The sequence below is a fragment of the Nannizzia gypsea genome, genomic scaffold, assembly GCF_000150975.2.
Source record: "Nannizzia gypsea CBS 118893 supercont1.8 genomic scaffold, whole genome shotgun sequence".
Lineage (NCBI taxonomy): Eukaryota > Fungi > Ascomycota > Eurotiomycetes > Onygenales > Arthrodermataceae > Nannizzia > Nannizzia gypsea.
This window is the reverse complement of record NW_003345194.1, coordinates 246926-268900: the sequence shown is the minus strand read 5'-3', so window position 1 is coordinate 268900 and position 21975 is coordinate 246926. Positions and strand designations below refer to the sequence as shown.

Below are 21975 nucleotides of genomic sequence, written 5' to 3'. Positions count from 1 at the left end.
CCCTTTATATCTTTGCGTTGGATTTATAATTATCAAGAGGACTTCGGCATGTCCGTTCAAGTCCGAGAGGCTGACCTTGCATAATGTATACATGCATGTTGGCGTCATCTAAGGATACATCGGCTTCTATGGACAGTTTTCACACCCTGCAAACCTCTGCTACGACGTAGGATCGTCTGCGCGCTTGCTCCTCTTGTTACACTGATTTCGTAGGATAGAAAATCTATGTATCTAAATACGCACCGTCTAAGTCGTACCTCGATTATGCAAGTCCCTTAGCACAAATACAGCATTCTCCTTCTACACATACTTCCGCCACAATCCATCTCATCGCCCAGCCGACCTCTCCTCCCAATTTCTGCATCACCCGCTGACTGGCCTTATTTACTTTTTCAACATCAGCAAACACCCATCCCTTCTCCTTTCCATCGACATCATTGTCCAGCTGCAGCTCATGGATAGCGTCATTGCCCATGCCCCGACGCATGATCTCCTTCGAGATCAGGGCTGCCAGGCCTCGTCCACGGTGCTCCGGCTCGACATGTAGAACGATCATGCTTCCGTCGAATGCGAGAAACGCCCAGCCAATAGGCATTTCTTCGGCCATGTCTAACCCGTTCCCATTGATGTGAGCAGCAGGGGTTTCACTCGGACTTTCCACAGCAGCGCCCGCCTTCATGTCGTCATGATACAGGGCTACGCTAACAGGGAATGACGCCCGAGTGCGCTGTATCTGCGTACGACTTAGCACCAGTCCAAATTGATGATCCTGGATACCATGGCGGCCCTTGCTGTCATGGAATCGGTACCCCAGTGGTGGCTCATTTTTACCATGGTCATAATGGGTTCGGTCAAACAGGTACTTCATGCATTTATCGACACGGAAGACGTGAAAGAAAGGCTTCTGGCTTGAACCGTCTAGGTCCCTAGGCCCTAATTGGCCCAACAGCTCAGCCAGGCCATCATTTATCGTTCCCATCAGTAGGCCTGTCGGAGGAGGGGCAGGGAGCTTCTTAACTCCGTTTGGCTGGTGGACGATGTTTTTCTCCAGGGCCCCGGGCGTCGATAGGAGTGACGGCAGCAATTTTGAGCGAACATATGCAAGCAGACCCCTGAGCTGCTCTCGGGCCGCTTTACGCGTCTCTTCATCGGCTGTTAGAATGGTCTCTATCGTGTCTCCAACCATCTTGTTGCGCCCGTCTGCCTCCAGGCTTGAGTATGCCCACATCTGCGTCTCAGGGTAGCGGAAGACGTCTACATATGCCACTACCCATGGCTCCTTCAGTCGACTCCCATCCTTTGCAGCGTTTGATCCCGATTCTGGGGAAAAGGAAGCCAGAACGCACGCCTCTGCAGACCGCGGGAGGATGCCGAAGGATTGAATGACTCGCAGCAAAGGGCCTGAGTGTGGCAAATGGCGCTGTAGGTGAGGTACAAGCGTGCGAGTTGGGTCAGGATGGGCGTGTATCGAGGCCGCCATCGCAACGTTCCTGGCTTTGAATTGATGAAGAAGGCGATATGACGAGGAGAAAAACGAAGAGACAATGGAATAAAGGATTTGTGTTATATAAATCCTTCCCTACAACTGGACCAAACCCCTTGTGTACCAATCTCCGTTATCCGTATAGGTAGTTGACTCACCGGTTACCTGGCCATCAAACCCTCCATGCATGCACCGCTGCACAAAAGATCAACATCTTCCATATTGCCCACCGTGAGGTTAGCTGCATAGACCTCTGTTTACTGCCAGAATTGATATTCAATGTCTCAATCATAGACTGTCAACATCAAAAGGTGTAGAACACTTGAAGCTCAGTTTAAAAAAAAGAAAGGTTAAAATAAGAAATTACTAATTAGCTGATAGTTATGGAGTTGATATCTGGTCACGTTACTATGTGTCAGGTTAAACCAATAAAAAGACGTTAAAATGGAATTTAAAGCTCTATTTTGTTTTAAAAGCAACTCCTATCTTGTTGCGTTGCGCAGCTTTTATCTGATCCTGGACGAAGGATAAAGTCGAAGCAGTCTGGCAACCAACTTCTTTCCAGCACACGGCCAGCAGGTATCTTAGGCCCATTATGTCGACCGGGACTCAATTATGGAGGCATTGTTCTCGAAATATACTCTCGTTACAAGCTAGAGTTCCCCGAAGCAGCGTTATCACAGCTGCACTACGAAGAAGATACAGCAGCATCTCCGCCGCAGAGCTCCAGTTCGGTCAACCATTGCACGAAACGCACCCTCACCTATTAAAAGCCGGAGAATGTCAGTTGCGCCTCGGATTAGCTGAGAATCACTATTCCGTGAACTCTTGTTAGCATATACTTACTCCTGGTTGACGAGTGTATAGTGACACCCGGCATTACCGCGCTCGAATATGATCACCGCCGCTCAAAACTTGCCTCCAAACTACCCAAGAACGCCGTCGCCATCGTTCGCGCTGCGGAGTTGAAGTATAAATCGAAGAATGTGTTTTACAAGTACCATCAAGATACGGATTTCTTTTATTTGACTGGTACGGAAGCCTGTTGAAATCAACGTTTGACAAGTCATGTTGACAGCGATGGTTTAGGATTTAATGAGCCTGGAGCTCTAGCTATTATAGGTGAGTACAGGATAGAGGAGGGAGTGAATTGGTTAGCAGACCAACCGGGTACTGATATCTGCGAGGATAGCAAATACCGGCCAACCAGGCGAACATACCTTCTACCTCTACGTTCGGGAAAAGGACACACGAGCAGAGCTATGGGAGGGAGCAAGGTCAGGGACACAGGCAGCCATGGATGTATTCAATGCAGATGAGGTATACACCCCGCCCAGAATGCCTCTAGACAAACGGACTGGCTAACATCCCTCCAGTCCGGCAACATCGATCATCTTCGAGACTACCTACCAGATATCCTATCCGGCGCATCGGAGATATACACTGATATCAGTGCCGGAAAAGGACGTTCAGCCTTCTCCCGCTTGCTATCCAGCTTCACAGATTCTTCTAGTTCGACTGGTGATGCAAGAGATCAAGCCATGGAGAAGATCAGACCGTTGGCTCCGATAGTTAACGAACTCCGCGTATTCAAGAGTGATGCTGAGATTGCCAATATGAGACATGCAGGACGTGTGACTGGTCGAGCATTTACTGAATCCATGCGCCATGGTTTTGGCACTGAGAGCGAGCTTGATGCCTTTTTGGAGTATCAGTTCCGTCGTCAGGGAGGCGATGGGACAGCGTTCGTGCCTGTTGTTGCTGGCGGATCGAACGCGCTAAGTATACATTATGTTAGGAATGATAATGTTTTACGGTATGTGTCTTGAGTGCGCGTGTCAGGAGGTATGCTGACTTTGAATGTAGTGACGGGGAATTGGTTCTGGTTGATGGCGGTGCAGTGAGTGTTATGCACATATTTTTTCTGGTCTATCTATGAACTAGTACTGACCCCATGCAGCAATATGCAGGATACATCTCGGACGTGACGAGAGTATGGCCGGTGAACGGCAAGTTCACTCCCGCGCAAAAGGAACTGTACACTGCCGTCTTGAATGTACAGCGGTCATGCATATCTCTGTGTCGCGAGTCGGCCGGCCTATCGCTCGACAAGCTCCATGATATAGCTGAGCGAAGTCTCCGAGAACAGCTCAGCTCCATCGGCCTTAATACCTCTGGCGGCGTAGGATGTACTCTTCCGCTTTGTACTTGAATAACTACTAACATACGACTGCAGGCCATGCAAACGCTGTTCCCTCACCATGTAGGCCACCATATCGGTCTCAGCGTGCACGACTGTGGTGGCTACTCAAGACGAGAAATGCTGCGCAAAGGCCAGTGTATCACCATCGAACCGTGAGTTCTCTTCTTGCTAAAAACATATTGGATAGACTGGTGAATTGCTAACGGGGAGTTGTAGGGGCGTCTACGTACCGAACGATGACCGCTGGCCCGAGAAGTTCCGTGGCGTCGGCATTAGGATAGAGGATAGTATATGCGTGGGAGACGACAACCCCATCGTCCTGTCTCCTGAGGCTGTCAAAGAGGTATGACTTGGTATTCGCGGCTTCTGCGAACGCATCAACTAACGCTCCCTTGTCTATAGATTGACGACATCGAGGCTCTGAGATAGAATAGAGCGTAACAGGATCGTGGCATGTTTCTTATATGTATTATTAACATGACGACTCTCGCTGTACCTGTACTTATATATACACCATACAACCAAGGCCAGCCAACTCAAAAATAATTAGAGAGCAATCTGTAAATCTATAAATAACTACCACATTCCCTCTTTTATCGCTAGAAATAACTCCATGAAGAAAAAAAAAATAAAAGAAAAAAAAAAGAAACTAGACCAGGCGGGATTTGAACCCACGACCTCCGCATAACAAAATGGAGTTAGTCATATCACTTCGAGGAAACGATATAAGAACGGCACGCTAACCACTGCGTCACTGGTCTGTCTAAGTGGGCAGTTGGCCTCCCGATCCTTGTAACCTTAGGTCGCCTACTTGGCACTTCCCTCACCTGTTCCCTTGCCGTTTAGGACCTACCAGGAGCCCGGCGGCCTTCTACAGTACAACAGAGTATTTAAGAGTGGCGGCGACCACAGTAAGGTGGCTCGCAAGCGCGTATGATATACTACTGGTCTGTTTGATAGGGCACTGGTGTACCACTGGCTGTTTCATACATAATTAGCCTCAGCCCGCCCACTAGTTAAAGAGTTACCTCGGATGTCCATCGATGTAACCAATGTTATGCATAGATAGTTGATACATTTTTATATGTACTCCAATGGAGCTCAACGATGCGATATAGCTGTTCTAGAGATTATTTACTCTTCTATCCTTGATATATTTACTTATATCCAAGTTATCCCCTTGGTTGTCTGCTGTAGAGCGCGCCTCTTGCCTAGGGTTTAGGGTTTGTCGCGAGGGATGACTGCTTACTCAGCAAGAAAAAAATAACGTGACCCGACTTTGTTTAGAGCAAAACAAGACGAAGAAGACGAGGACGAACGACGTCGACATCGCCAACCACCACAGCCAGCTCCGTCGTCTCAAGGCACAGCGATGACTGCGTCCTTCTGACGGGCTCCAGAGAGCGTCCTCCGCCTCCTCTTTCGTTCTCTCCTTTTCCCCGTTTGGTTTTTGTCATTCCTACGTCCTTCTTTCACCCAAATCACCGTGTCTCCATCGCGTGTCGTCCTGAGGCTCTTTTCTACAGCTTCAGCAGAACGAAAGGATACTAACAACAAGCCCTCGCCGTTCACTCTAATACTCGGTACTCCTCACTCGCATGACCCATATCGTTATTCATGGCCACTTTATTCGTACCATCGCCACACGCGTTGAATGCAATGACTACCAGAAGAGCGCCCCTAGCAAACGTCCCCAATGCTACAAACTCCCCTCACCGAGCCGTCTCCACGGCCACGGCCGCTACCATGAAGCGTACTCGCCCATCGGGTCTGCCATGGGACTCTACCGCTGCTCCTCCACCGTTGAAGAAACAGTTGCTTGACACTTCTGAAAATGTCGACGCGCGATTCTCTCAGCGGTCTTTGAACCAACCACAGCCCCAGGCGGGAGAGTCGAAGATATTCACTCGACGGACTAATAACCAACCCACGGCGTTTGAGAAGAAGCTGGCTGCAGCGAGGGATAAGCCGAAACAGCAGCAGGGCGTGGTTAAAGTGAACAGGAACCTCAAATACTGTCCGGAATCGATAGAGAGCGTTCGCCAATGGCAGAAGCACTATCGAAAAGTCTTCCCGTCCTATGTCTTTTACTTTGAGAGCATTCCTGAAGATATTAGGAAGAAGTATGTCAGGCAGATTATATCTCTCGGCGCTGTAAGTTGCCTGATGAACCGCTTCTGCTTCAATCTACCCTCTACTGACCTGTGCCTTTAGACTGAAGAAAAGTTCTTTTCTCGAGTAGTTACCCATGTTGTTACCTCTCGGTCTATTCCCCCCGAAGTCGAAACTGAAAGGCATACTGAGACTACCCAGGTTGTTTCTGTCGAAAATAATGTATCAGGCTCGGTCCAGACAGTGAACCCATCGATGTTGGAGAGGGGTGTGGATGGCCAACTGGGCAAGACGCGATCGAGGACAGGGCTTGGGATGATCGAACCGGACAATAAAAGAGGCGTGGGCGGTGGCAGTGGGGATCTCCTTTACCGCGCCCGTCAGATGAACATGAAGATATGGCCCCTGGACAAGCTTCAGCGTATCATCTTCACCATGAATGACAAGGAGCTAGCCCATATTCTCCAGCCCATGCGCAATGGCAGTGCAGCGGCGAAGAACAAGACCGAGGATGATCTCTCCCTGGCTCTTCAGCATGAGAAACTCCACGCCCCTGCCGAGTCTGATTCCTTAACGCTAAACAAAGGTCTTGTTCCTTTCAAGGGTCCTTACCTGTATATCTGGGACTACGATCGGGAAACACGCCCTGTGGTTGTTCGAGAGTATCCCAAGGTCAGCAGGAAACAAGACGGCGCATGGCCACAGTTCCGCGGTGTAGAGATAGGGAAATGTCCCTTCGTCGAGACCCCGGGCAGCAGAAAAGCAGACAAGGATAAGGACAAGCAAAAGCAACAACAGGCAAAAACTAATAATACCCAAACCACCTTAGTAACAAAATCAATGGCGCCTCCTGCCAGAGGGCCAAGCAAATTAATCAACCAACAACAACAACAACAACCTACTACTACCGCCACCAACCAAGACGATACCGAGTCCGCACTTGAAGACTCCGCAGGCAGGCCGTTTGAGCCCATGGAGACTGCTGCTGCCACTACCACTACCACCAATATAGGGCCAAGGCCAGTCTCTAAGGGCTCCATCTCAGTTTCTTCATTACCCTTCAAATTTGGAGGTGAAATTGCTGCTTCCGGAATCCAGCCATCAAATATCACATCCGCCATCCGCTCCCAGATGATATCTTCAACAGCAGCCGCGCAGGGCGCGAAAGCTGGCACCAGCAAGGAAGTACACGAGCTCAAACGCAAGGTCCTAGAGAAAAGCAGCGGAATTATCTCTACCACGATCTCCTCATGTCACAGAGCTGATGCAGCAGCCGTTCCCCAGTCTCAGCCTGTTAGGATGCCAATTGCCCGCGCAGCTAAACTTAAAGCTCAGGCGAATGACGACGGCACCGTGCAGCTCACAGAACGGAACAGACGAGCCAGTGAAGCCGCTCCCAAGAAACAGAGTGGGCTACGAAAACAGCAGGCCAGCAACAAGAAGCGTGACTCTAAGCCAGGCTACTGTGAGAACTGCAGAGAGAAATTTGAGGATTACGAAGATGTATGCTCACTATCAATTCCCTATTTCATACAATTCTCAAGCTAACCAAAATCACAGCACATTGATACTAGGAAACACCGCAAGTTTGCTTCGAATGTCGTAAACTTCTTTGAAATAGATGCATTCATTGTTGGCCTGAATAGTGAAGGCTTTCGTCGGTATCAATAGCAGCATACCTACAAATAGGCTTGTGTTTGTTTTGCCTTGGTTTGCACGGCTTTCGAAATATTTGTATTTATAGCGAAGCGACTTCAGCGTAAATCCTCAGAACACACTACCCTGTGCTTGCGAAGTAATTAATATACCACAGATACCAGTCGAGCTTCTAATCTTCATCTCCCATCTACCCCTTAACATCCATTGAGTTCAATTTGTCTGCCTTCCCCATTGCCAAGTCATGTCACATGATTCATGGTCTCGTGATCAATTCTGGTCCAATCACATGCGTCTCTCGCTCGAGCGACCGAACTAGCTGGAGAAAAACCGAACTAACGACTTCCATATTCTCTTCTCTACGCTGCATAAACCATCACGTACCAAATATATAAGAGCTGATTTTTTCCCCCCTGAGACAAGAGGAGAGAAAGAAAAAGTTTCAATCTGATGGAATGGGCTTATCTCGTTTAATTTCACACAACGGGTTATTTTTCTATAATTGGTTGACATAACTATACCCTGCACTGCATAACTAGTTATACTAGGTCGTAACTAGATAACCCCGAGCCGTGTAAACAAATATATACCCTGCTTACCCCTTTGTTTCTTACGATACCTTACTGTCCCTCAGCCCCCACCCTCTACCACCCATGGCATCTCGACTTTGCTCTCGCCTGGCATATATCCGGCCATCCCCTATTGGCATCCGTCTGGGTGGCGTCACTCGGCCTACTGCAGCTACAACGTCACTGTCCAACCTCTTTCCACGTGCAGCGAACCCGGATGTTACACGACAGCAAGAACGATGTAGTTCGAACTCTCCCATGGCACCAGCACCAAGTCATGCCCGGAAGAAAGTGACCATCAAGTCATTGGAGGCTCTGTATCGAAAGGGGGAACCGATTACCATGATGACGGCGCATGACTTCCCTAGCGCTTATGTATGTGAAGCTGCGGGTATGGAGATGATTCTGATCGGAGATAGTCTGGCCATGGTTGCTCTGGGGATGAACGATACAAGCGAGGTGACGCTTGAGGAGATGATTGTGCATTGTCGAAGTGTCTCCAGAGCAGCGGCGTCTGCTTTTGTGGTATGTATATGTGTACCCATAACCTCCCATTTTTGCCAATTGTATGTCTGGCTGTTGAAATGGCTGATGGTATAATAGGTTGGTGATATGCCAATGGGTTCGTACGAGGTTTCTGAAGAACAAGCTGTCCAGACTGCTATCAGACTGGTAAAAGAGGGTCGTGTCCAAGGCATCAAGATCGAAGGGGGCCAGGAAATCACCCCCACCATCAGACGTATCGTCAAGGCTGGAATCCCCGTCGTTGCCCACGTTGGCTTAACTCCCCAGCGACAAAACGCTCTCGGAGGGTTCAGGGTTCAAGGCAAATCCATGGCTACAGCAGTGAAGGTTTATCAAGATGCTCTGGCCGTCCAGGAGGCTGGTGCATTTATGACGGTGGTTGAAGCAGTGCCCGCTGAGATTGCTGCTATTATCACGAAGAAGCTGCGTATCCCAACCATTGGTATTGGGGCCGGTAACGGATGCTCGGGCCAGGTACTGGTACAAATCGATATGTTGGGCAACTATCCTCCCGGAAGATTCTTGCCGAAATTTGTGAAGAAGTATGGTGACGTGTGGTCTGAGAGCTTGAGGGCTATCGAACAGTATAAGAATGAAGTCAAAAGCCGGGAATACCCATCACCAGAATATTCGTACCCGACCACACAGGAAGTCGTTGAGGAATTCGAGAAGGTAGTTGGAGAGAAACAGTGAGAGGGGGGAAAGACCTGTGGTCCCCTCTGAAAATATCACGTTGGCATGCATATATTTCATCCTTTACTGGAGCTTGGAGGTTAATGTCTTGCTATATTGTTATGCGGAGCCCAGGCCGTACATACACATACCTTTAGAAAGCATTCATGTAAGTAATAGCAGATAGTGAAAGTATACAACACATACAGACAATCGTTCTTCTTGCACTGGTCGGGCATTAAAATCACCATCCCCATCCCTCACCCTTAAGCTTTCGCCCTTTACTAGGAACATCTCATCCAAATGCCGGCGTCATGGAGTAAGATATAATCAACTGGTCATCTGACTTGAAACACTGTTTCAGTCAAAAGAAATCGGTCAGATAGCTTGAACATGGATGGAAAATGCCAAAGTAGTAGGACATACCCTCCACAAACCACCAATCCCCTCGTCCAAGCCAGGAGCAAAGACACTATTCACATAACAAAACACGGAATCTGTGTCCTTGCAGCCTAGCTTCTTCCTCAAGAAGCGAACGATGGTCTCGAACTTCTGGGAAGCACTCACTTTGAACACCTTGCTCTGAAGAAGGGGGGCAGATGGCATAGGCAGGAATCGAACAGTAACTATCTCATCGGGGATGGGTCAGTAAACGTAGGGATAAAGTACCAGCTAGATGCATTACCCTTTCTGCCATCTAGTGCGTCTATCTCTGCCAAAGCCTGACGACTTGTCTTTGGAAGCACCGGCAGTACCATGGAGGTGGACATGGGTAAGGTAGCTGGTTCTCCGGTGTCGGGTATGGGAGCCGTCGACCCTCTTCTGCCACTATCTTCCATACTAGATCTGCTCTGGCTAGTTTTTTCGTTGGATATATTCAGTCCTTCGGTGGTGATATGCTTTGAGGTCCGTCGTGAGGAGCCTGGAGAGGGTGACCCCAGTGGAGCCTGTTGTGACATCGCAGCTTTCTATTGAAACACTTTCGGGAATACACCTCGGGATGATCAACTAGTAACCAAACAAAAAGACTAGTTAAATAACTCGCTAGCTTGGAGAATCGCCTTTATAAGTAGGGTGTTTAAGTACTTCCCGTATCTCTGTCTGAAGAGGGTGAGACGGTTTTTATTAGGAATCCTTGAATCGTATATGGCGGAGGTTGCTGAGTAAGCTGGTCTTGGCGAACAATATATCGGATTATAATACGGAGTAAGAGTATTTGAATCGCTCTGCTAAGATACTACTAGTTTTTTAGATTAAAATATAAATATCTATAAATTAAGAGAGTTTAATAATATTTACTAAAACTAGCTTACCTAGCAATCTTTGCTATATGATTCAAAGGGTTCCTTATATATCGAACTATGAAGTCACGTTTTTACTCGGGTATTTCTGTGTTAATAAGCAACACTCCTTATCTAACTAAGGAAAGCTTGTTTCAGCATTGCGCCTTTCTATTGGATGACGGAGCGGGAACAGCGAGCGCGTTGGAGCCTATTTTTAAGTGCCGACAAAATTTGCCCCTTCCTTTCGTTTGTCAAACTCTTCATAAGGAAGCGAAGAGTTACGTAGGCACATACATAGGCAGGTATCAAGGCGAAGACGATACTTGCTAGTGGCAGTGATGCCTGATCATAGCCTGTCTCTTACGGTTTTCCTCTTGGGCCGAGAAGCTGCGGCATTTACTGGCGACTCCCGTTACCGAACATGATGAATAGGTAGTTATTCTTCCTCCTGTTTTCTTCTCCTCTTCCTCTCCCATCCTCCTCTTCCATCTTTCCCTTCACTTAACTACCTACCTACCTACCAACCGCAATATCCCAAGACACAAAATGTCTAGTCTTTTACTCTGAATGGCTGGTCCTCGATCTATCTCCTCGATCCCAGGCACGCTGGCTGGCCTGCAACCCTCTCGCGAGTTTGCAAACGCAACTCATCCATCATAACTACCCTGTAGGCCAATGGGCCTGAAAGCCTGAGCAACTGCAGTGTATCGGATCCAACATCCAGCAGCGATTATTTTGGTCGGCCACAATGAAATACCCCAGGCCTGTCTTTCGATGTGAGATTGGGGGCGGAGACGTAGCGGGTGGCAATTGAAAGGGATGCAAAGGTTGATGGTGATGGTGCCGCTACAACTAGGTACTGAAGATACCTCCGGGTACAAGATCAAGCCGAACCCGAGACTGGTGGACCGCTGGCTCGATGTGACAGTCCGGGTGGCCGGGTCGGCCCCAACGTTTCTGTTCATCGTCGCTGGCCTGTTGACGTGGGCCTTGATGAGCATTATTCGTTTCGGCAACTCGGATGTCTGGATTGCTGCCATCTCTGACGTCCAAGCTATTCTATGCTATGTGTTTGATTCAGTCCTTATGCGCCAGCTGCTTCGCGAGTACTCCGAGCAGCGCGAAGCCATAGCCAAAATTCAGTCCTGGTGCAACAGTCATCAACGAATGATTGCCAGTGTCAAGAACAAGCTGGGAGCAGAAGGGATTCGTCGTGTCTCCGAGAAGTGTAATAATGAGCCCCTCGAGCCGCTGGACCATGGACTGCGCACGCACGGTCTCTTTGCCCGCTGCATCATCGTGTCGGCCAAGGCGTTCGGACATGTTGCCAGCGGCGGTCTCTACTAGGTTTGCATCTTCATCTGGCTGGGCTTCGGCCCGCATTGCAACTGGTCGAACCGATGACTACTCTACACCAACGACGTGACATCGGCGCTGATGGTACTGGTCTTTGCGTTCCTGGCCTGCCTGCGCGAATGCTATGCCGACTATTCGAACACCTGCCTGGACGCCACCTTCAGACTCGATTCGACTCTCGAGAAGGAGTTTCGTCGCCTCAGCGGTGATGACCTGCCGAACCAGACGGAGGTCATGTTGCCTCCCAAGGAGAACTTCCTGCAGGTGGTGATCTTTACTACGCCGACATCATCGGCACCCTGGTCGGCATGATCTTCCTCGTGCTGGTGATAATTGCCTGGGCAGCAGTCGGACCCGTCTTTCATTTCAACAGTAACTGGTGGCTGCTCATCGGCATGTATGCAGGGCTGGTTGGTCTGTTCGACAGCTTCGTCCTCCGCAACATCCAAGGCAAAGTGCACCAGTACATCAACCGTCAAATTCGTATTGTGGAGAAGGCAGACTTATTGTTTGTTAGCAGGAAGATCGTGCCGGATCCAAGAGGGTAAGATCTAGTGGGCAACATACTGAACTTATCCTAGGGATTTTTTGTGTCTGTGGTTGGGGGTGGGGGGTGTTAGTAAAAGAGGGAAGAACCTTACAGGGGATAGCTTCCAGCATATAACTGGCTAATTCTGGAGGAGTAGTTAAGCACCATGGCCTATAATTTAGGTAAGTACATACCTAGCTAAACAATAGATATTATCAGCATCGTCAACATGTTATCTCCTATAGCTACCCTTACCTAATCTCCCCTCTCTTTTTATGTGGAGGACTCAGCCTGCACTTTTCATCTATAGTTGAAACCTCGAGCAGCAAAGCGCCCACGATTACAAAGTCGATCGCCATCCCCGTCGGGGTCTGATTCTGACACCGCTCGCTTGAGTTCTGCTGTGCGTCGTTGCAAGGACAGAGATGGCAGCCGCTGTGTTATAACGAAGGCCTTCAACCCAATCGATGTCGCGCACATTTATCCTTATTCCATGCACAACACCACACAACGAACAACCATCGACGGATTCTGGCGTCTCTTGTCCTTTTTCTGGACGGAGGAGCGTGTCAACTCGTGGTTTGACTCTGTCTTTCCAAGAGAAACAGAGGTCGTGGAAAACCTTTTATGCCTCGCGCCGCAAATGCATAGATACCATGGCGCCGCACTTTTTGCCTTGAAACCGATCAGTTTGACTGAAGGCAAGGAGCGTTTGACAGTCAAGTTCTACTGGCTCACGAGCCACCAAAATTCCGATTCAGTTGACACATCTACAGCCCCAACTCTGCCATCCAACCTCACCAGGCGAGGCGACATGCATAAGGCATGGAATGTCGTTACGGAAAAGAAGATTGCCTCGGGGGATGAGATCGTCTTCGAGACAAGCGACCCAGAGAAACTACCGTTGCCCGACTAGAACATCCTGGACATGCAATGGGCCTTGCAGCGTGTTGTAGCATTAAGCGGCGCCGCCGATATGCTCCTGGACGACTCCGAAGACGATGACAGCGACGATGGTGGTATGGCGCTGGATGAAAGGACAGTTTATTATGGCGAGGAGGTATGGGAGAGAGGATTGTGCGGCGCTTCGTGACACTGGTTTAAACCCCCCTGATTTCAAGCATTTGTATGATACCAAGCAACGGCTGATTGCCTTTTTCTTACTCCTTTCTACTTTAAGAAACTGAGATGCGGCAAATAGATTTACTTGTTTAATACGTTATACACCTATCAAGTGCATAATTACTCCGTAAACCTTTAACACACCCCAAGCTGGGCCAAGGACCAGCCACGAACTAAATAAACCCTGCTCGGCCTCCGGACCGAAAGTGAGTCAAGATAAAAAGAAAATATATTGGCGTAAATCACCGCTGGCTGAGCGATAAGGATGTGATGAAGCCTCTTGCTAAGCGTTCGTACGCCATCTTTGTGTAGAGTAACTAGGAGAATAGATTACTCGATACTACACAGCGCAGCTTTTATGTAGTTGAAGTTGATGGAAAGTGACAAAAAGCGCGTCTTTGATGTAATAAAAATGCCAAGGAATTTACGTTAATAAGCAATCGTTACTAAGCCGATGTCTTGGCTTCACAAAACACAAAGAGGAAAAAGCAACAACCACAACATTACACATACTCCATACAGAATTACACGATAAGGCATGCAACAGGGTACCCGTTTGTCCAACTCATGGACCGAAGCGGATGGCAGGCTGGGCTGATTCAACCAGCAAGTGATGTGGGCTGTGCTTCTAGAAGCATTCGAGGAAGCTAACATAGCACGGGCCGAGGTCCTATCTGTTTCGTACACCGTTTCAATTCTTGTCTGACAAAACGTCATGGATCAATAAATATAGGCAACGCGCAGTTGAAGGCTCTTTGCTGGGGCCAGATAAATCCTTATTTTCGAGAGTTCGATGGTGCTGCATACTTGCATACCTTAGGCTGCCTCCATATCGCGAAACGCAGGATGAGATCTTCGAGCCCTGCGTGGCAGAAATTCTCCTAGGCTATTTTTACCGACGAGCTTTATTCGCTGTGTCATATTATCTATTTCTCGTCAGCTACTCCGTACATGAGCTGGCACGAATAAGAAAGGAATAATTGAATATTTGGCTACGCCGCCGGGTGCCCAATGTCTTCGAGCTGAGACCAGCCACGAGCGCCGGTGACACGCACGCACGCACGCTAGTTACTGTCAATACAAGGTCAACTTCAAATTCAACGGACACTCCGCGAGCGCTCGACCTGGGACTGGAAAGCAGCCTTTCCTTGGGGTGACACAAATCCAAGGTCACCGCCCAGCGGTGTGCGGAATTAAAGAGCAACCCTCGATCCCACTGCAAAGCTTGTCCATGTGCTACCAAGATGCCCGTCAAAAAAAGGCTATATTTGTTGAATACGAGCGAAAGGAAGGTCATGGATGCCACGAGGGAAAACGTAGGGCCTTGACTCCACAGGGACGCGGGTTAGGCGGGAAGATCCAATCCATTCTTGATCTCATCAGAAGTGCGAGCCTTTTATTTTACTGGCTCTTGAAGGATGCCGAGTGCGACCCATCTGGTTTCTGTACATACTGCCAGGGACGGAGTGTATCGAGAGTGAACAGAGTACATACGATCCATGATGCGAGATGATTGTCGTGCACGTACTCGGTACTCCATGAGAAGGTAGATATTCTCGAAGACGGTTTAGTAACTAAACATCCATTGTTGGCTAAAGTATTCTTTTAAATGAGCGGTTTAACTGGCTAAACTAACTTACGGCTATTTCGCCGGCCGGCCGAGATTTAGCCGGCCACACTCTCTCTGACAGGCAGCAGCTCACTTTTCTATCTCCCATCGCCTGTCTAGATAACTGCCATTTATTCGGACAAAGGAGATAGGAGATGAGTTAGCTAGCTTCTAACTATAGATGAGGCCGGGACCGTTCTCGAAAAGCGTGGTGTCCTCTTTTGGTACGCTTGCTTGCGCCTCATCTCCATAGAGCAAGTTGTAACGAGGTCTTGCGATGGGCTCTTCCAAAACCAGCCATCGCGGTTGCATACGCAGGGCTCCAGGCGAATTAACGAGTTGCTTAACTCGTTATCACAGCGGAAGATTATGCCTGTGCATGAGGAACGGCGGCGACTTGCACATCCTTGGCCAGCATTGACTGGGCCAGAAATCTTCATTATCCCGGAGGAACTGCCTTTTCTATAATGAACGCACTCCCTGGCGCTTAGTTATGATCAATATATAATGAGGCCATATTTTAAACTCCTCTTGGTCACTGAACCCAGCCCGTTTGCGGTCAACCCTTGCGCCTGGTAGCGAGCGAACTTACCGGCCAAAGTCGCATTTCTCAGCCTTGCCCCGGGTCAAGCTAGTTAACTATGTATCGATACTCAACTGGCCAAGCAGCCTGAGAGGATCCCACTACAAGAGCCATCTTTCTTCCGTACAGCTTTACAAAGAGCAGCGGTTCGAGGTATCCCTACCGCCATGTGAGGCTACCATAAGACCATGGCTACCTTAGCACATGTAACCTGCATAATTTAGTGTTGACATGGACCGCATGAAGACGACGGCTTGCAAGGGTTCATGATCCTAGCACCGCCAGTCACTCCCTGTCCATTGACATGCACAATTCAGCTGCATGAATACGGTGACACACTCAAAACACGCCCGTCCCACTGTGTATCGGCTCCTACAGCCTCGTGGGGCCCTACGGTTCAACCCCGTCCATTGTCCAGTTTCTTTCTTATTAAAATGACACTCCTGCTTGCCAACATCTCGATAGAGAAAATATTGGGCGGTTTAGCTGCTGAGCCTATTCGTCTGTCCAGGCTCCTTGTTTCCTCGCCGGCTGCTCAGGTTGATTAAGAAGACTTGTTTTGCAGCAGTATTAGCTGGTCTGGTGGTCATTACTGCGGCCCTCCTTGCTCGCGATGGCAGATCTGTCGAATATTCCCATTGCCCCCAACCCAAATGGCGGGCCGTCCAATTTTGTCAACGCGCCATCGCTTGAGTCGACGGTCCTGTCGCTGGGTCTAGCGCTTATATGTATTAGCATGGCATGTCTAACGTTACGGCTGCTTTCTAACTATCAGCGAACGAACAAGTTTCGACTGGATGACTGTATGTGCATGAAGAAAGATGTTTTGGTCCATGGCGAGGGGCCCAGCCTCGTCGGTCCGGTGCTGCTGCTAACACGATGCCATGTCAGATCTATGTATATTTGGAGAGTTGGCTGGTATTGGATTCTGGGGCATAGTTTATTCGGGTATGTGAATTTATTTTGAACATTCGTCGTTCGGTTTTCCTTGAAAGAACCCCGACTGAGGATGGACCAGTTGCTCGAGATGGCAATGCCAAACATTCATGGGATGCACCGATGAGCATAGTCACGCCATCGTTCATCAAGGTCAGTCCACTGCGCCCGCTGAGTCCGCCACTGACGGACTGAATGCATTAGCGATTCAAATCTAACTGCCGCAGAGACATTTTGCATCGCAAATGCTTAGCTATCCAGCGCTGTGCGCAACCAAGGCTGCTATCTTGGCTCTTTATATCCGCATATTCGACAACTCGCGATGGATGCGTCGAACATGCTATGTCCTCATGGTCCTGCTCTTCCTGGCATATGGAGTCAACATCGTTCTAGTGATTGTGTACTGCCTCCCGCGAAAAGGTGCCCCCTGGGATACCACCGTGCTGGATAGGTGTGGTGATCCAGGAATTCTTGCAATATCCTTCGGCGCCTTTTCGGTCTTGTCAAACATAATCCTGTTTGTCTTGCCGTTCCCGATTATCCTAAAGCAGATTCTCTGCCCCATGAAGATGATTGGCCTAACGGGCGTATACTTGGTCGGAATATCGTAAGTTCAGTAATAGCCACAAGCTATTCCGGTGACCTCAACTAACTGACAATCGGTAGGACGATTGTCACCAGCATAATGGCCCTTCGCTACCGAGTCAAGACGTTCCAGGGCGAAGATCAACTTTGGAATGGCTTCACCGTCACCATCACAACGTAGGATTCGCCCCGAATATATCTTTTGGTAAATAATGAGTCTCGGAACGCTAACAGCACGCTAGGTTCGCTGAAATATTTGGCACAGTCTGTGTCAGCTGTGCTCCCGCCCTGTACGCCTTCTCGATGGACTTTGTTCAGAAGAGCGACCTATATCCAAGCCGTCGACCGAGACCGTTGTCTTCCAGGACAAGGACAAAAACAGACAACTCCTCTGCGGACGGAAACAAGTTTGACTCCATGTCTAACTTGAAGGTCCACCATGACTGGTCGGATAAGTGCACGATGAGCCACGGCGGGCGGCCAGGCCCGCTGACGAGGATATACTCCACTGTCAACCCGTCGTCGAACTACATCCCGATGGCAAACTGCATATCCAAATCAACACGCATCGACCAGTCATCGACGATACTCGATCCCAACGCGAGCCCACACTTGGAGAGCTGGCCGGAAAAGATGTGATCGACCAACATAACTAATAATTAGTCAAATACCTCTCTGGTTAGAAGGCGTTCTTTTTTTTTCCATGGGAAAAGGCTGGGTAAAGGGGTATCAGGCGTTAGGATGGATGTATATGACAACTTGTATGTATATAACTAGCTGGGTTCCAGCAGCGGAGCGTTTTAATTAAAGCCTCTCTCAGAGCACTTGTGGATTCACGATGAGCTAGTTAACTCCATCACGGACTAGACCACGAAGCAGCCGCCCCTCCCCGCAGGCCCAGGTAACACTCCCTATGACGTCGAGCTATCTAACTAGTCAACGATCCCGATCTTCGACTTTGCCAACCTGCTTTTTGATAACTTTTTCTCTTTTCTTTTATTCGTTCACCAAAGTTTTCACTGTATCATGTGACTTCTCCTTCACACGATGACTAAGCTACCAGCACATGACCTCGTCGGGCGGCCTTCTTATCGATAAGCATCTCGATCTCCGCCCGACGGAGCGACTTCTTGCGTCTTGCATCTTGCATCTTCCTCGCCTTTCCTCCTCTCAAGGTTGCTGCAACGTCTTCACGCTTGTCGCGCCTAAACCAGCTCTCCAGCGTGTCTTTGAACACTTTGTCGACTCTGCTACTACATGCAAAGCACTTCTAACTGCTCCCTGCAAGCTGCCCTGTGACCCCCGAGACTCGAACAACCCCGCTGGCTCCTTCTCCCTCCCCGTGACGAGACCAAACAACTGTATAGCTGCCCACCGACGCCCCGAATAACACTCAGATTCTTTTCTGCTGCCTGAATTTGAGCTGTAAAACCGTCGAAAGCAGCTTTTTCTAGCCAGTTGAAGCACTGTTACGCTGATTCGCCACGTTCACCGCCTACATCCAGCAAGATGAGCAGCCCAAAGCGGAGAATTGAGACAGATGTAGGTCTCCGAAGGTGCTGATGTTTTTCTTTGCTACTATAACAGAAGATGGACTAACTTAAGGATTGTTTTTCATTTGTCTGGTAATTATAGGTCATGAAGTAAGTCTGCCTTTTCCCCTGACTAGCAAACCTCATTGCTTCATTCTGCTGACTAGGTGTAGGATGTACGACTTCCCTCGGCCCTCCCATTAGAATGCACGTCCAGGAGCACACCGAGTGCTTCTGCTTCGATATAGCAACCGGTGGAAGAGCCTCTTGACAATCTAGGTACTAACATGGACGTCTAGGTTGATGAGTGACTATGAGGTCACATTGGTCAACGATAACAGTAAGTTATATTCAAGAAACCTTACAAGCAAAACCGTGGGGGCTAACATTCTGCTTTTATTATCTAGTGTCCGTGATATCCCCCATTATCCACGACTAGACTGCTCTAAATGTTGAATGTCTAACCACCAAGCACGCTTTAGGCAAGAGTTCTACGTACGGTTCAAAGGACCCGAAGAGAGTGCGTTCTCCCGTACTGAAATGCTAGGTTTTCCTGTTGCTTACGAATAGTAGCTCCATTTGCCGGCGGGATCTGGAAAGTACATGTTGAGTTGCCGGACCAATACCCATACAAGAGCCCGAGCATCGGCTTCGTTAACCGAATCTACCACCCAAACATCGATGAACTGTATGACTACCATGGCATACCATCTGGCATTAGCTAACATACACTTTAGGTCTGGGTCCGTTTGTCTGGACGTTATCAACCAAACCTGGTCCCCCATGTACGACATGATCAACATATTCGAGGTCTTCCTCCCACAGTTACTTCGATATCCCAACCCGTCAGACCCGCTAAATGGCGATGCTGCCGCGGTCCTTTTGCGTGATCCCAAGAAATACGACGCCAAAGTTAGGGGTAAGTCCCGACTCCGCAATAGATGGTCGCTTTGAATACATGGAGGCTAATAATGCAACCTCTTTTAAGAATACGTCACCAAGTATGCCAGCAAAGACGCTGCAGACGATGGTGGTGAAGATACCGAGGACGATGGCGAGATGAGTTCTGTGGGTAGCTACGAGTCTGGTGGTGAAGAGCCGGCTGGTGAGATGGATGATGTCTAAGTGTATCTCTTCCATGCTTGCTCAGCCCTCGGCGTACTTTGTTATTTGCTGCTGTCCTTTCCCCCTCCTGTTTTCCCCTTTGGATATATTAAGTATAACATGGCGTTCTAGCGGTATTCACATCAACTCCGAAATGGAGTTATATTGTGTGTTAAATCTCTTCGCGGGAGGCATTGCGTTTATGGTGCTCGGATTTCTCTTCCCCCCTGTTCCCCTGTTCATGGAGTCGCGGGTGGCGGGTCAAGCAAGGCAGAACTGTGAAGTTTGCCTCTTAACTTCTGACTCTGTCATTTGCGTTGACTTCCAGCTATCACTATTGCTACTATTCAACTAGTCTATTCTACTAGAATCAGTCATCTCACCTATATCGATGCTATCTTTCACTTCTCTCTAGATACATGCATATATAGATATATATATATATATATATATAAATACTCTATCAGCTCCAGCCTTCATCCGGCTTACACGCTCCACGATGCAACACCCGATGTTTAGGAATAACTCCATCCTTAAACGGAATCTGCCACGCTACAGTCTGCATGTTACTTGGGTACACAGTGAAGTGGCCCCTTTCACTAACATCCACCGTATCCGCAGCAATGATGGCTCCATTAACACCACCCCGTATCCAGGCTTCTTCCGTCCTGTTAGGAAGAGTGATATGCGCCACACCAGAGACAAATACAACCCATCTAGAAGCACTTTTGTTTTAACAGCCTTTCCCTTACAGAATACCTATTCTAGGGCCATAACTTACTGTGCGATGGGCGCGTTATGCAAGCCGCCATCGAAATTCGGTGGAAGGACAGAGTACTTTGCTTCCCCCGTGAGGCCATCAAAGGGGAGAACCGCGGCGCCCTTCGTGCCTGGTTCGTCTGAGACGTCGAACTTGCGCTCGAGCTGCCAACATTCTAGCGTTGAATGGCCGTTTTCTCCTGTCAGGGCGGTTATGTTGAATGACCCGGGGACTTTGGGCTGTGGTATCGTAGCATAAGCCAGGAGTTGATATACGGTAAGTGTCGGTAATATGAAGAAGGGATATGGCTTCATGTTGTTCTTGTGTTCTTGCTGATTTCCGGTTGAGATAAGAGTATATTTCTGCCTGGAATGTGTAGTTTATATGATGGTGCAGTTATATAGATATATCAACCGCTGAGCTGAGAGGCTGGAGATGCCGGATAGCCTACAGCATCGGAGCACCATCGCCGACAGAAAGGCTACCGGGATGCATCCTTCAGGTCGAGGGCGACGGTTGAACTGAGGAGGTAGCCGAGTAACTAGTTAATAATAGCTACCGGGCTATTCAGCCACCAGGACGAAACCCTGGCGTCGATCCCAGCGCCTCTGTCGTCACTAAAATACCAAGTCGAGAGCCCAGAGAGATCGTCGCTGGTTAAATAAAGTATATCAAGAACATAACCATCTGAGAGCCACCATAACTCTGTCGCACTTGACGGTTATGATGGTTATGTTCTGCCATGCTTCTCGGAGAATTCCTTTTCGAATGTCTTATTATTATTGTTTTCTTTTTTCTTTTTTATATTATTTTGGGACAAAAGGGGGACTAATCTATCATACATACCTGGGCATCTGCGGATTTAGCAGAGCCCACATCACGTCACCCAACATTTTGTTTCAAAGCCCAAGAGCGAAGGGATGAAAAGGGAGAGAGAGAGACAGTAAGGAGATCGTGTTATTGTATGGATATCTCCAGGAGCCAGTTGGGGTTGTACTGATGCCTGGTAAAGAGGATAATGTGATGCGGGCGGAGGTAGATATCCAGCTTGCCATCCTTGTGCGTTTTCAATGCAAAAGAAGAGGAGAAGAAAGAAACAAAAAGTTCTAGGTGCAGGAAAACAAGAAGCGAATGGAAATGGAAGTAATATTAACTAGAAAGGAAAAGGCAAGGTTGCGTGCATGTCGGGGTAAGGATATCTAGAAAAGAAAGGGGAAAAAGCGGCTAGCCGGGTGGTGTATGTATGTATGTATGGATGAATGGAAAGTCGTATGTTGGTCGTCATGAAAGCTGGGAGAAATTTCGAGAGACGTGTCCGGGTGGATCGTGGTGATGGTAGTGGTGATGTTGTAGAGC

The 21975-nt window shown here is 48.7% G+C and overlaps 10 protein-coding genes and 1 non-coding gene across 11 annotated transcripts; 7 read left to right on the top strand and 4 right to left on the bottom strand.

Moving 5' to 3' along the window:
* Positions 1-262: 262 nt before the first annotated feature.
* Positions 263-1480, bottom strand: MGYG_07942 (acetyltransferase; the record flags this gene model as incomplete). Its single annotated transcript, XM_003169728.1, has 1 exon — positions 263-1480. One exon carries the CDS (start codon positions 1478-1480, stop codon positions 263-265), a length of 1218 nt encoding a protein of 405 aa, XP_003169776.1.
* Positions 1481-2078: 598 nt separating this feature from the next.
* On the top strand, positions 2079-4035 carry MGYG_07941 (xaa-Pro aminopeptidase 1; the record flags this gene model as incomplete). Its single annotated transcript, XM_003169727.1, has 9 exons — positions 2079-2265; positions 2351-2515; positions 2573-2605; positions 2676-2803; positions 2860-3299; positions 3350-3383; positions 3444-3665; positions 3720-3838; positions 3903-4035. The coding sequence occupies 9 exons, from the start codon at positions 2079-2081 to the stop codon at positions 4033-4035; spliced, it is 1461 nt and encodes a 486-aa protein (XP_003169775.1).
* A 301-nt stretch (positions 4036-4336) lies between these two features.
* MGYG_10578 lies at positions 4337-4447 on the bottom strand. Its single transcript has one exon. It is a non-coding gene; the product is annotated as a tRNA-Ile (tRNA).
* Positions 4448-5303: 856 nt separating this feature from the next.
* MGYG_07940 (DBF zinc finger domain-containing protein) lies at positions 5304-7469 on the top strand (the record flags this gene model as incomplete). The annotated part of the gene is made up of 3 exons (XM_003169726.1): positions 5304-5840; positions 5901-7301; positions 7359-7469. 3 exons carry the CDS (start codon positions 5304-5306, stop codon positions 7467-7469), a joined length of 2049 nt encoding a protein of 682 aa, XP_003169774.1.
* A 638-nt stretch (positions 7470-8107) lies between these two features.
* MGYG_07939 (3-methyl-2-oxobutanoate hydroxymethyltransferase) lies at positions 8108-9241 on the top strand (the record flags this gene model as incomplete). The annotated part of the gene is made up of 2 exons (XM_003169725.1): positions 8108-8548; positions 8627-9241. The coding sequence occupies 2 exons, from the start codon at positions 8108-8110 to the stop codon at positions 9239-9241; spliced, it is 1056 nt and encodes a 351-aa protein (XP_003169773.1).
* A 274-nt stretch (positions 9242-9515) lies between these two features.
* On the bottom strand, positions 9516-10179 carry MGYG_07938 (hypothetical protein; the record flags this gene model as incomplete). The annotated part of the gene is made up of 3 exons (XM_003169724.1): positions 9516-9575; positions 9647-9846; positions 9906-10179. The coding sequence occupies 3 exons, from the start codon at positions 10177-10179 to the stop codon at positions 9516-9518; spliced, it is 534 nt and encodes a 177-aa protein (XP_003169772.1).
* Positions 10180-11251: 1072 nt separating this feature from the next.
* On the top strand, positions 11252-12407 carry MGYG_09181 (hypothetical protein; the record flags this gene model as incomplete). Its single annotated transcript, XM_003169723.1, has 3 exons — positions 11252-11279; positions 11360-11839; positions 12085-12407. The coding sequence occupies 3 exons, from the start codon at positions 11252-11254 to the stop codon at positions 12405-12407; spliced, it is 831 nt and encodes a 276-aa protein (XP_003169771.1).
* Positions 12408-12554: 147 nt separating this feature from the next.
* Positions 12555-13346, top strand: MGYG_09180 (hypothetical protein; the record flags this gene model as incomplete). The annotated part of the gene is made up of 2 exons (XM_003169722.1): positions 12555-12570; positions 12715-13346. 2 exons carry the CDS (start codon positions 12555-12557, stop codon positions 13302-13304), a joined length of 606 nt encoding a protein of 201 aa, XP_003169770.1. The 3' UTR covers positions 13305-13346.
* Positions 13347-16315: 2969 nt separating this feature from the next.
* Positions 16316-17862, top strand: MGYG_07936 (hypothetical protein; the record flags this gene model as incomplete). The annotated part of the gene is made up of 6 exons (XM_003169721.1): positions 16316-16505; positions 16594-16650; positions 16721-16791; positions 16866-17245; positions 17305-17400; positions 17466-17862. 6 exons carry the CDS (start codon positions 16316-16318, stop codon positions 17860-17862), a joined length of 1191 nt encoding a protein of 396 aa, XP_003169769.1.
* A 999-nt stretch (positions 17863-18861) lies between these two features.
* Positions 18862-19880, top strand: MGYG_07935 (hypothetical protein; the record flags this gene model as incomplete). Its single annotated transcript, XM_003169720.1, has 5 exons — positions 18862-18866; positions 19055-19095; positions 19329-19443; positions 19493-19674; positions 19744-19880. 5 exons carry the CDS (start codon positions 18862-18864, stop codon positions 19878-19880), a joined length of 480 nt encoding a protein of 159 aa, XP_003169768.1.
* Positions 19881-20322: 442 nt separating this feature from the next.
* Positions 20323-20933, bottom strand: MGYG_07934 (hypothetical protein; the record flags this gene model as incomplete). Its single annotated transcript, XM_003169719.1, has 2 exons — positions 20323-20575; positions 20641-20933. The coding sequence occupies 2 exons, from the start codon at positions 20931-20933 to the stop codon at positions 20323-20325; spliced, it is 546 nt and encodes a 181-aa protein (XP_003169767.1).
* Positions 20934-21975: the final 1042 nt, after the last annotated feature.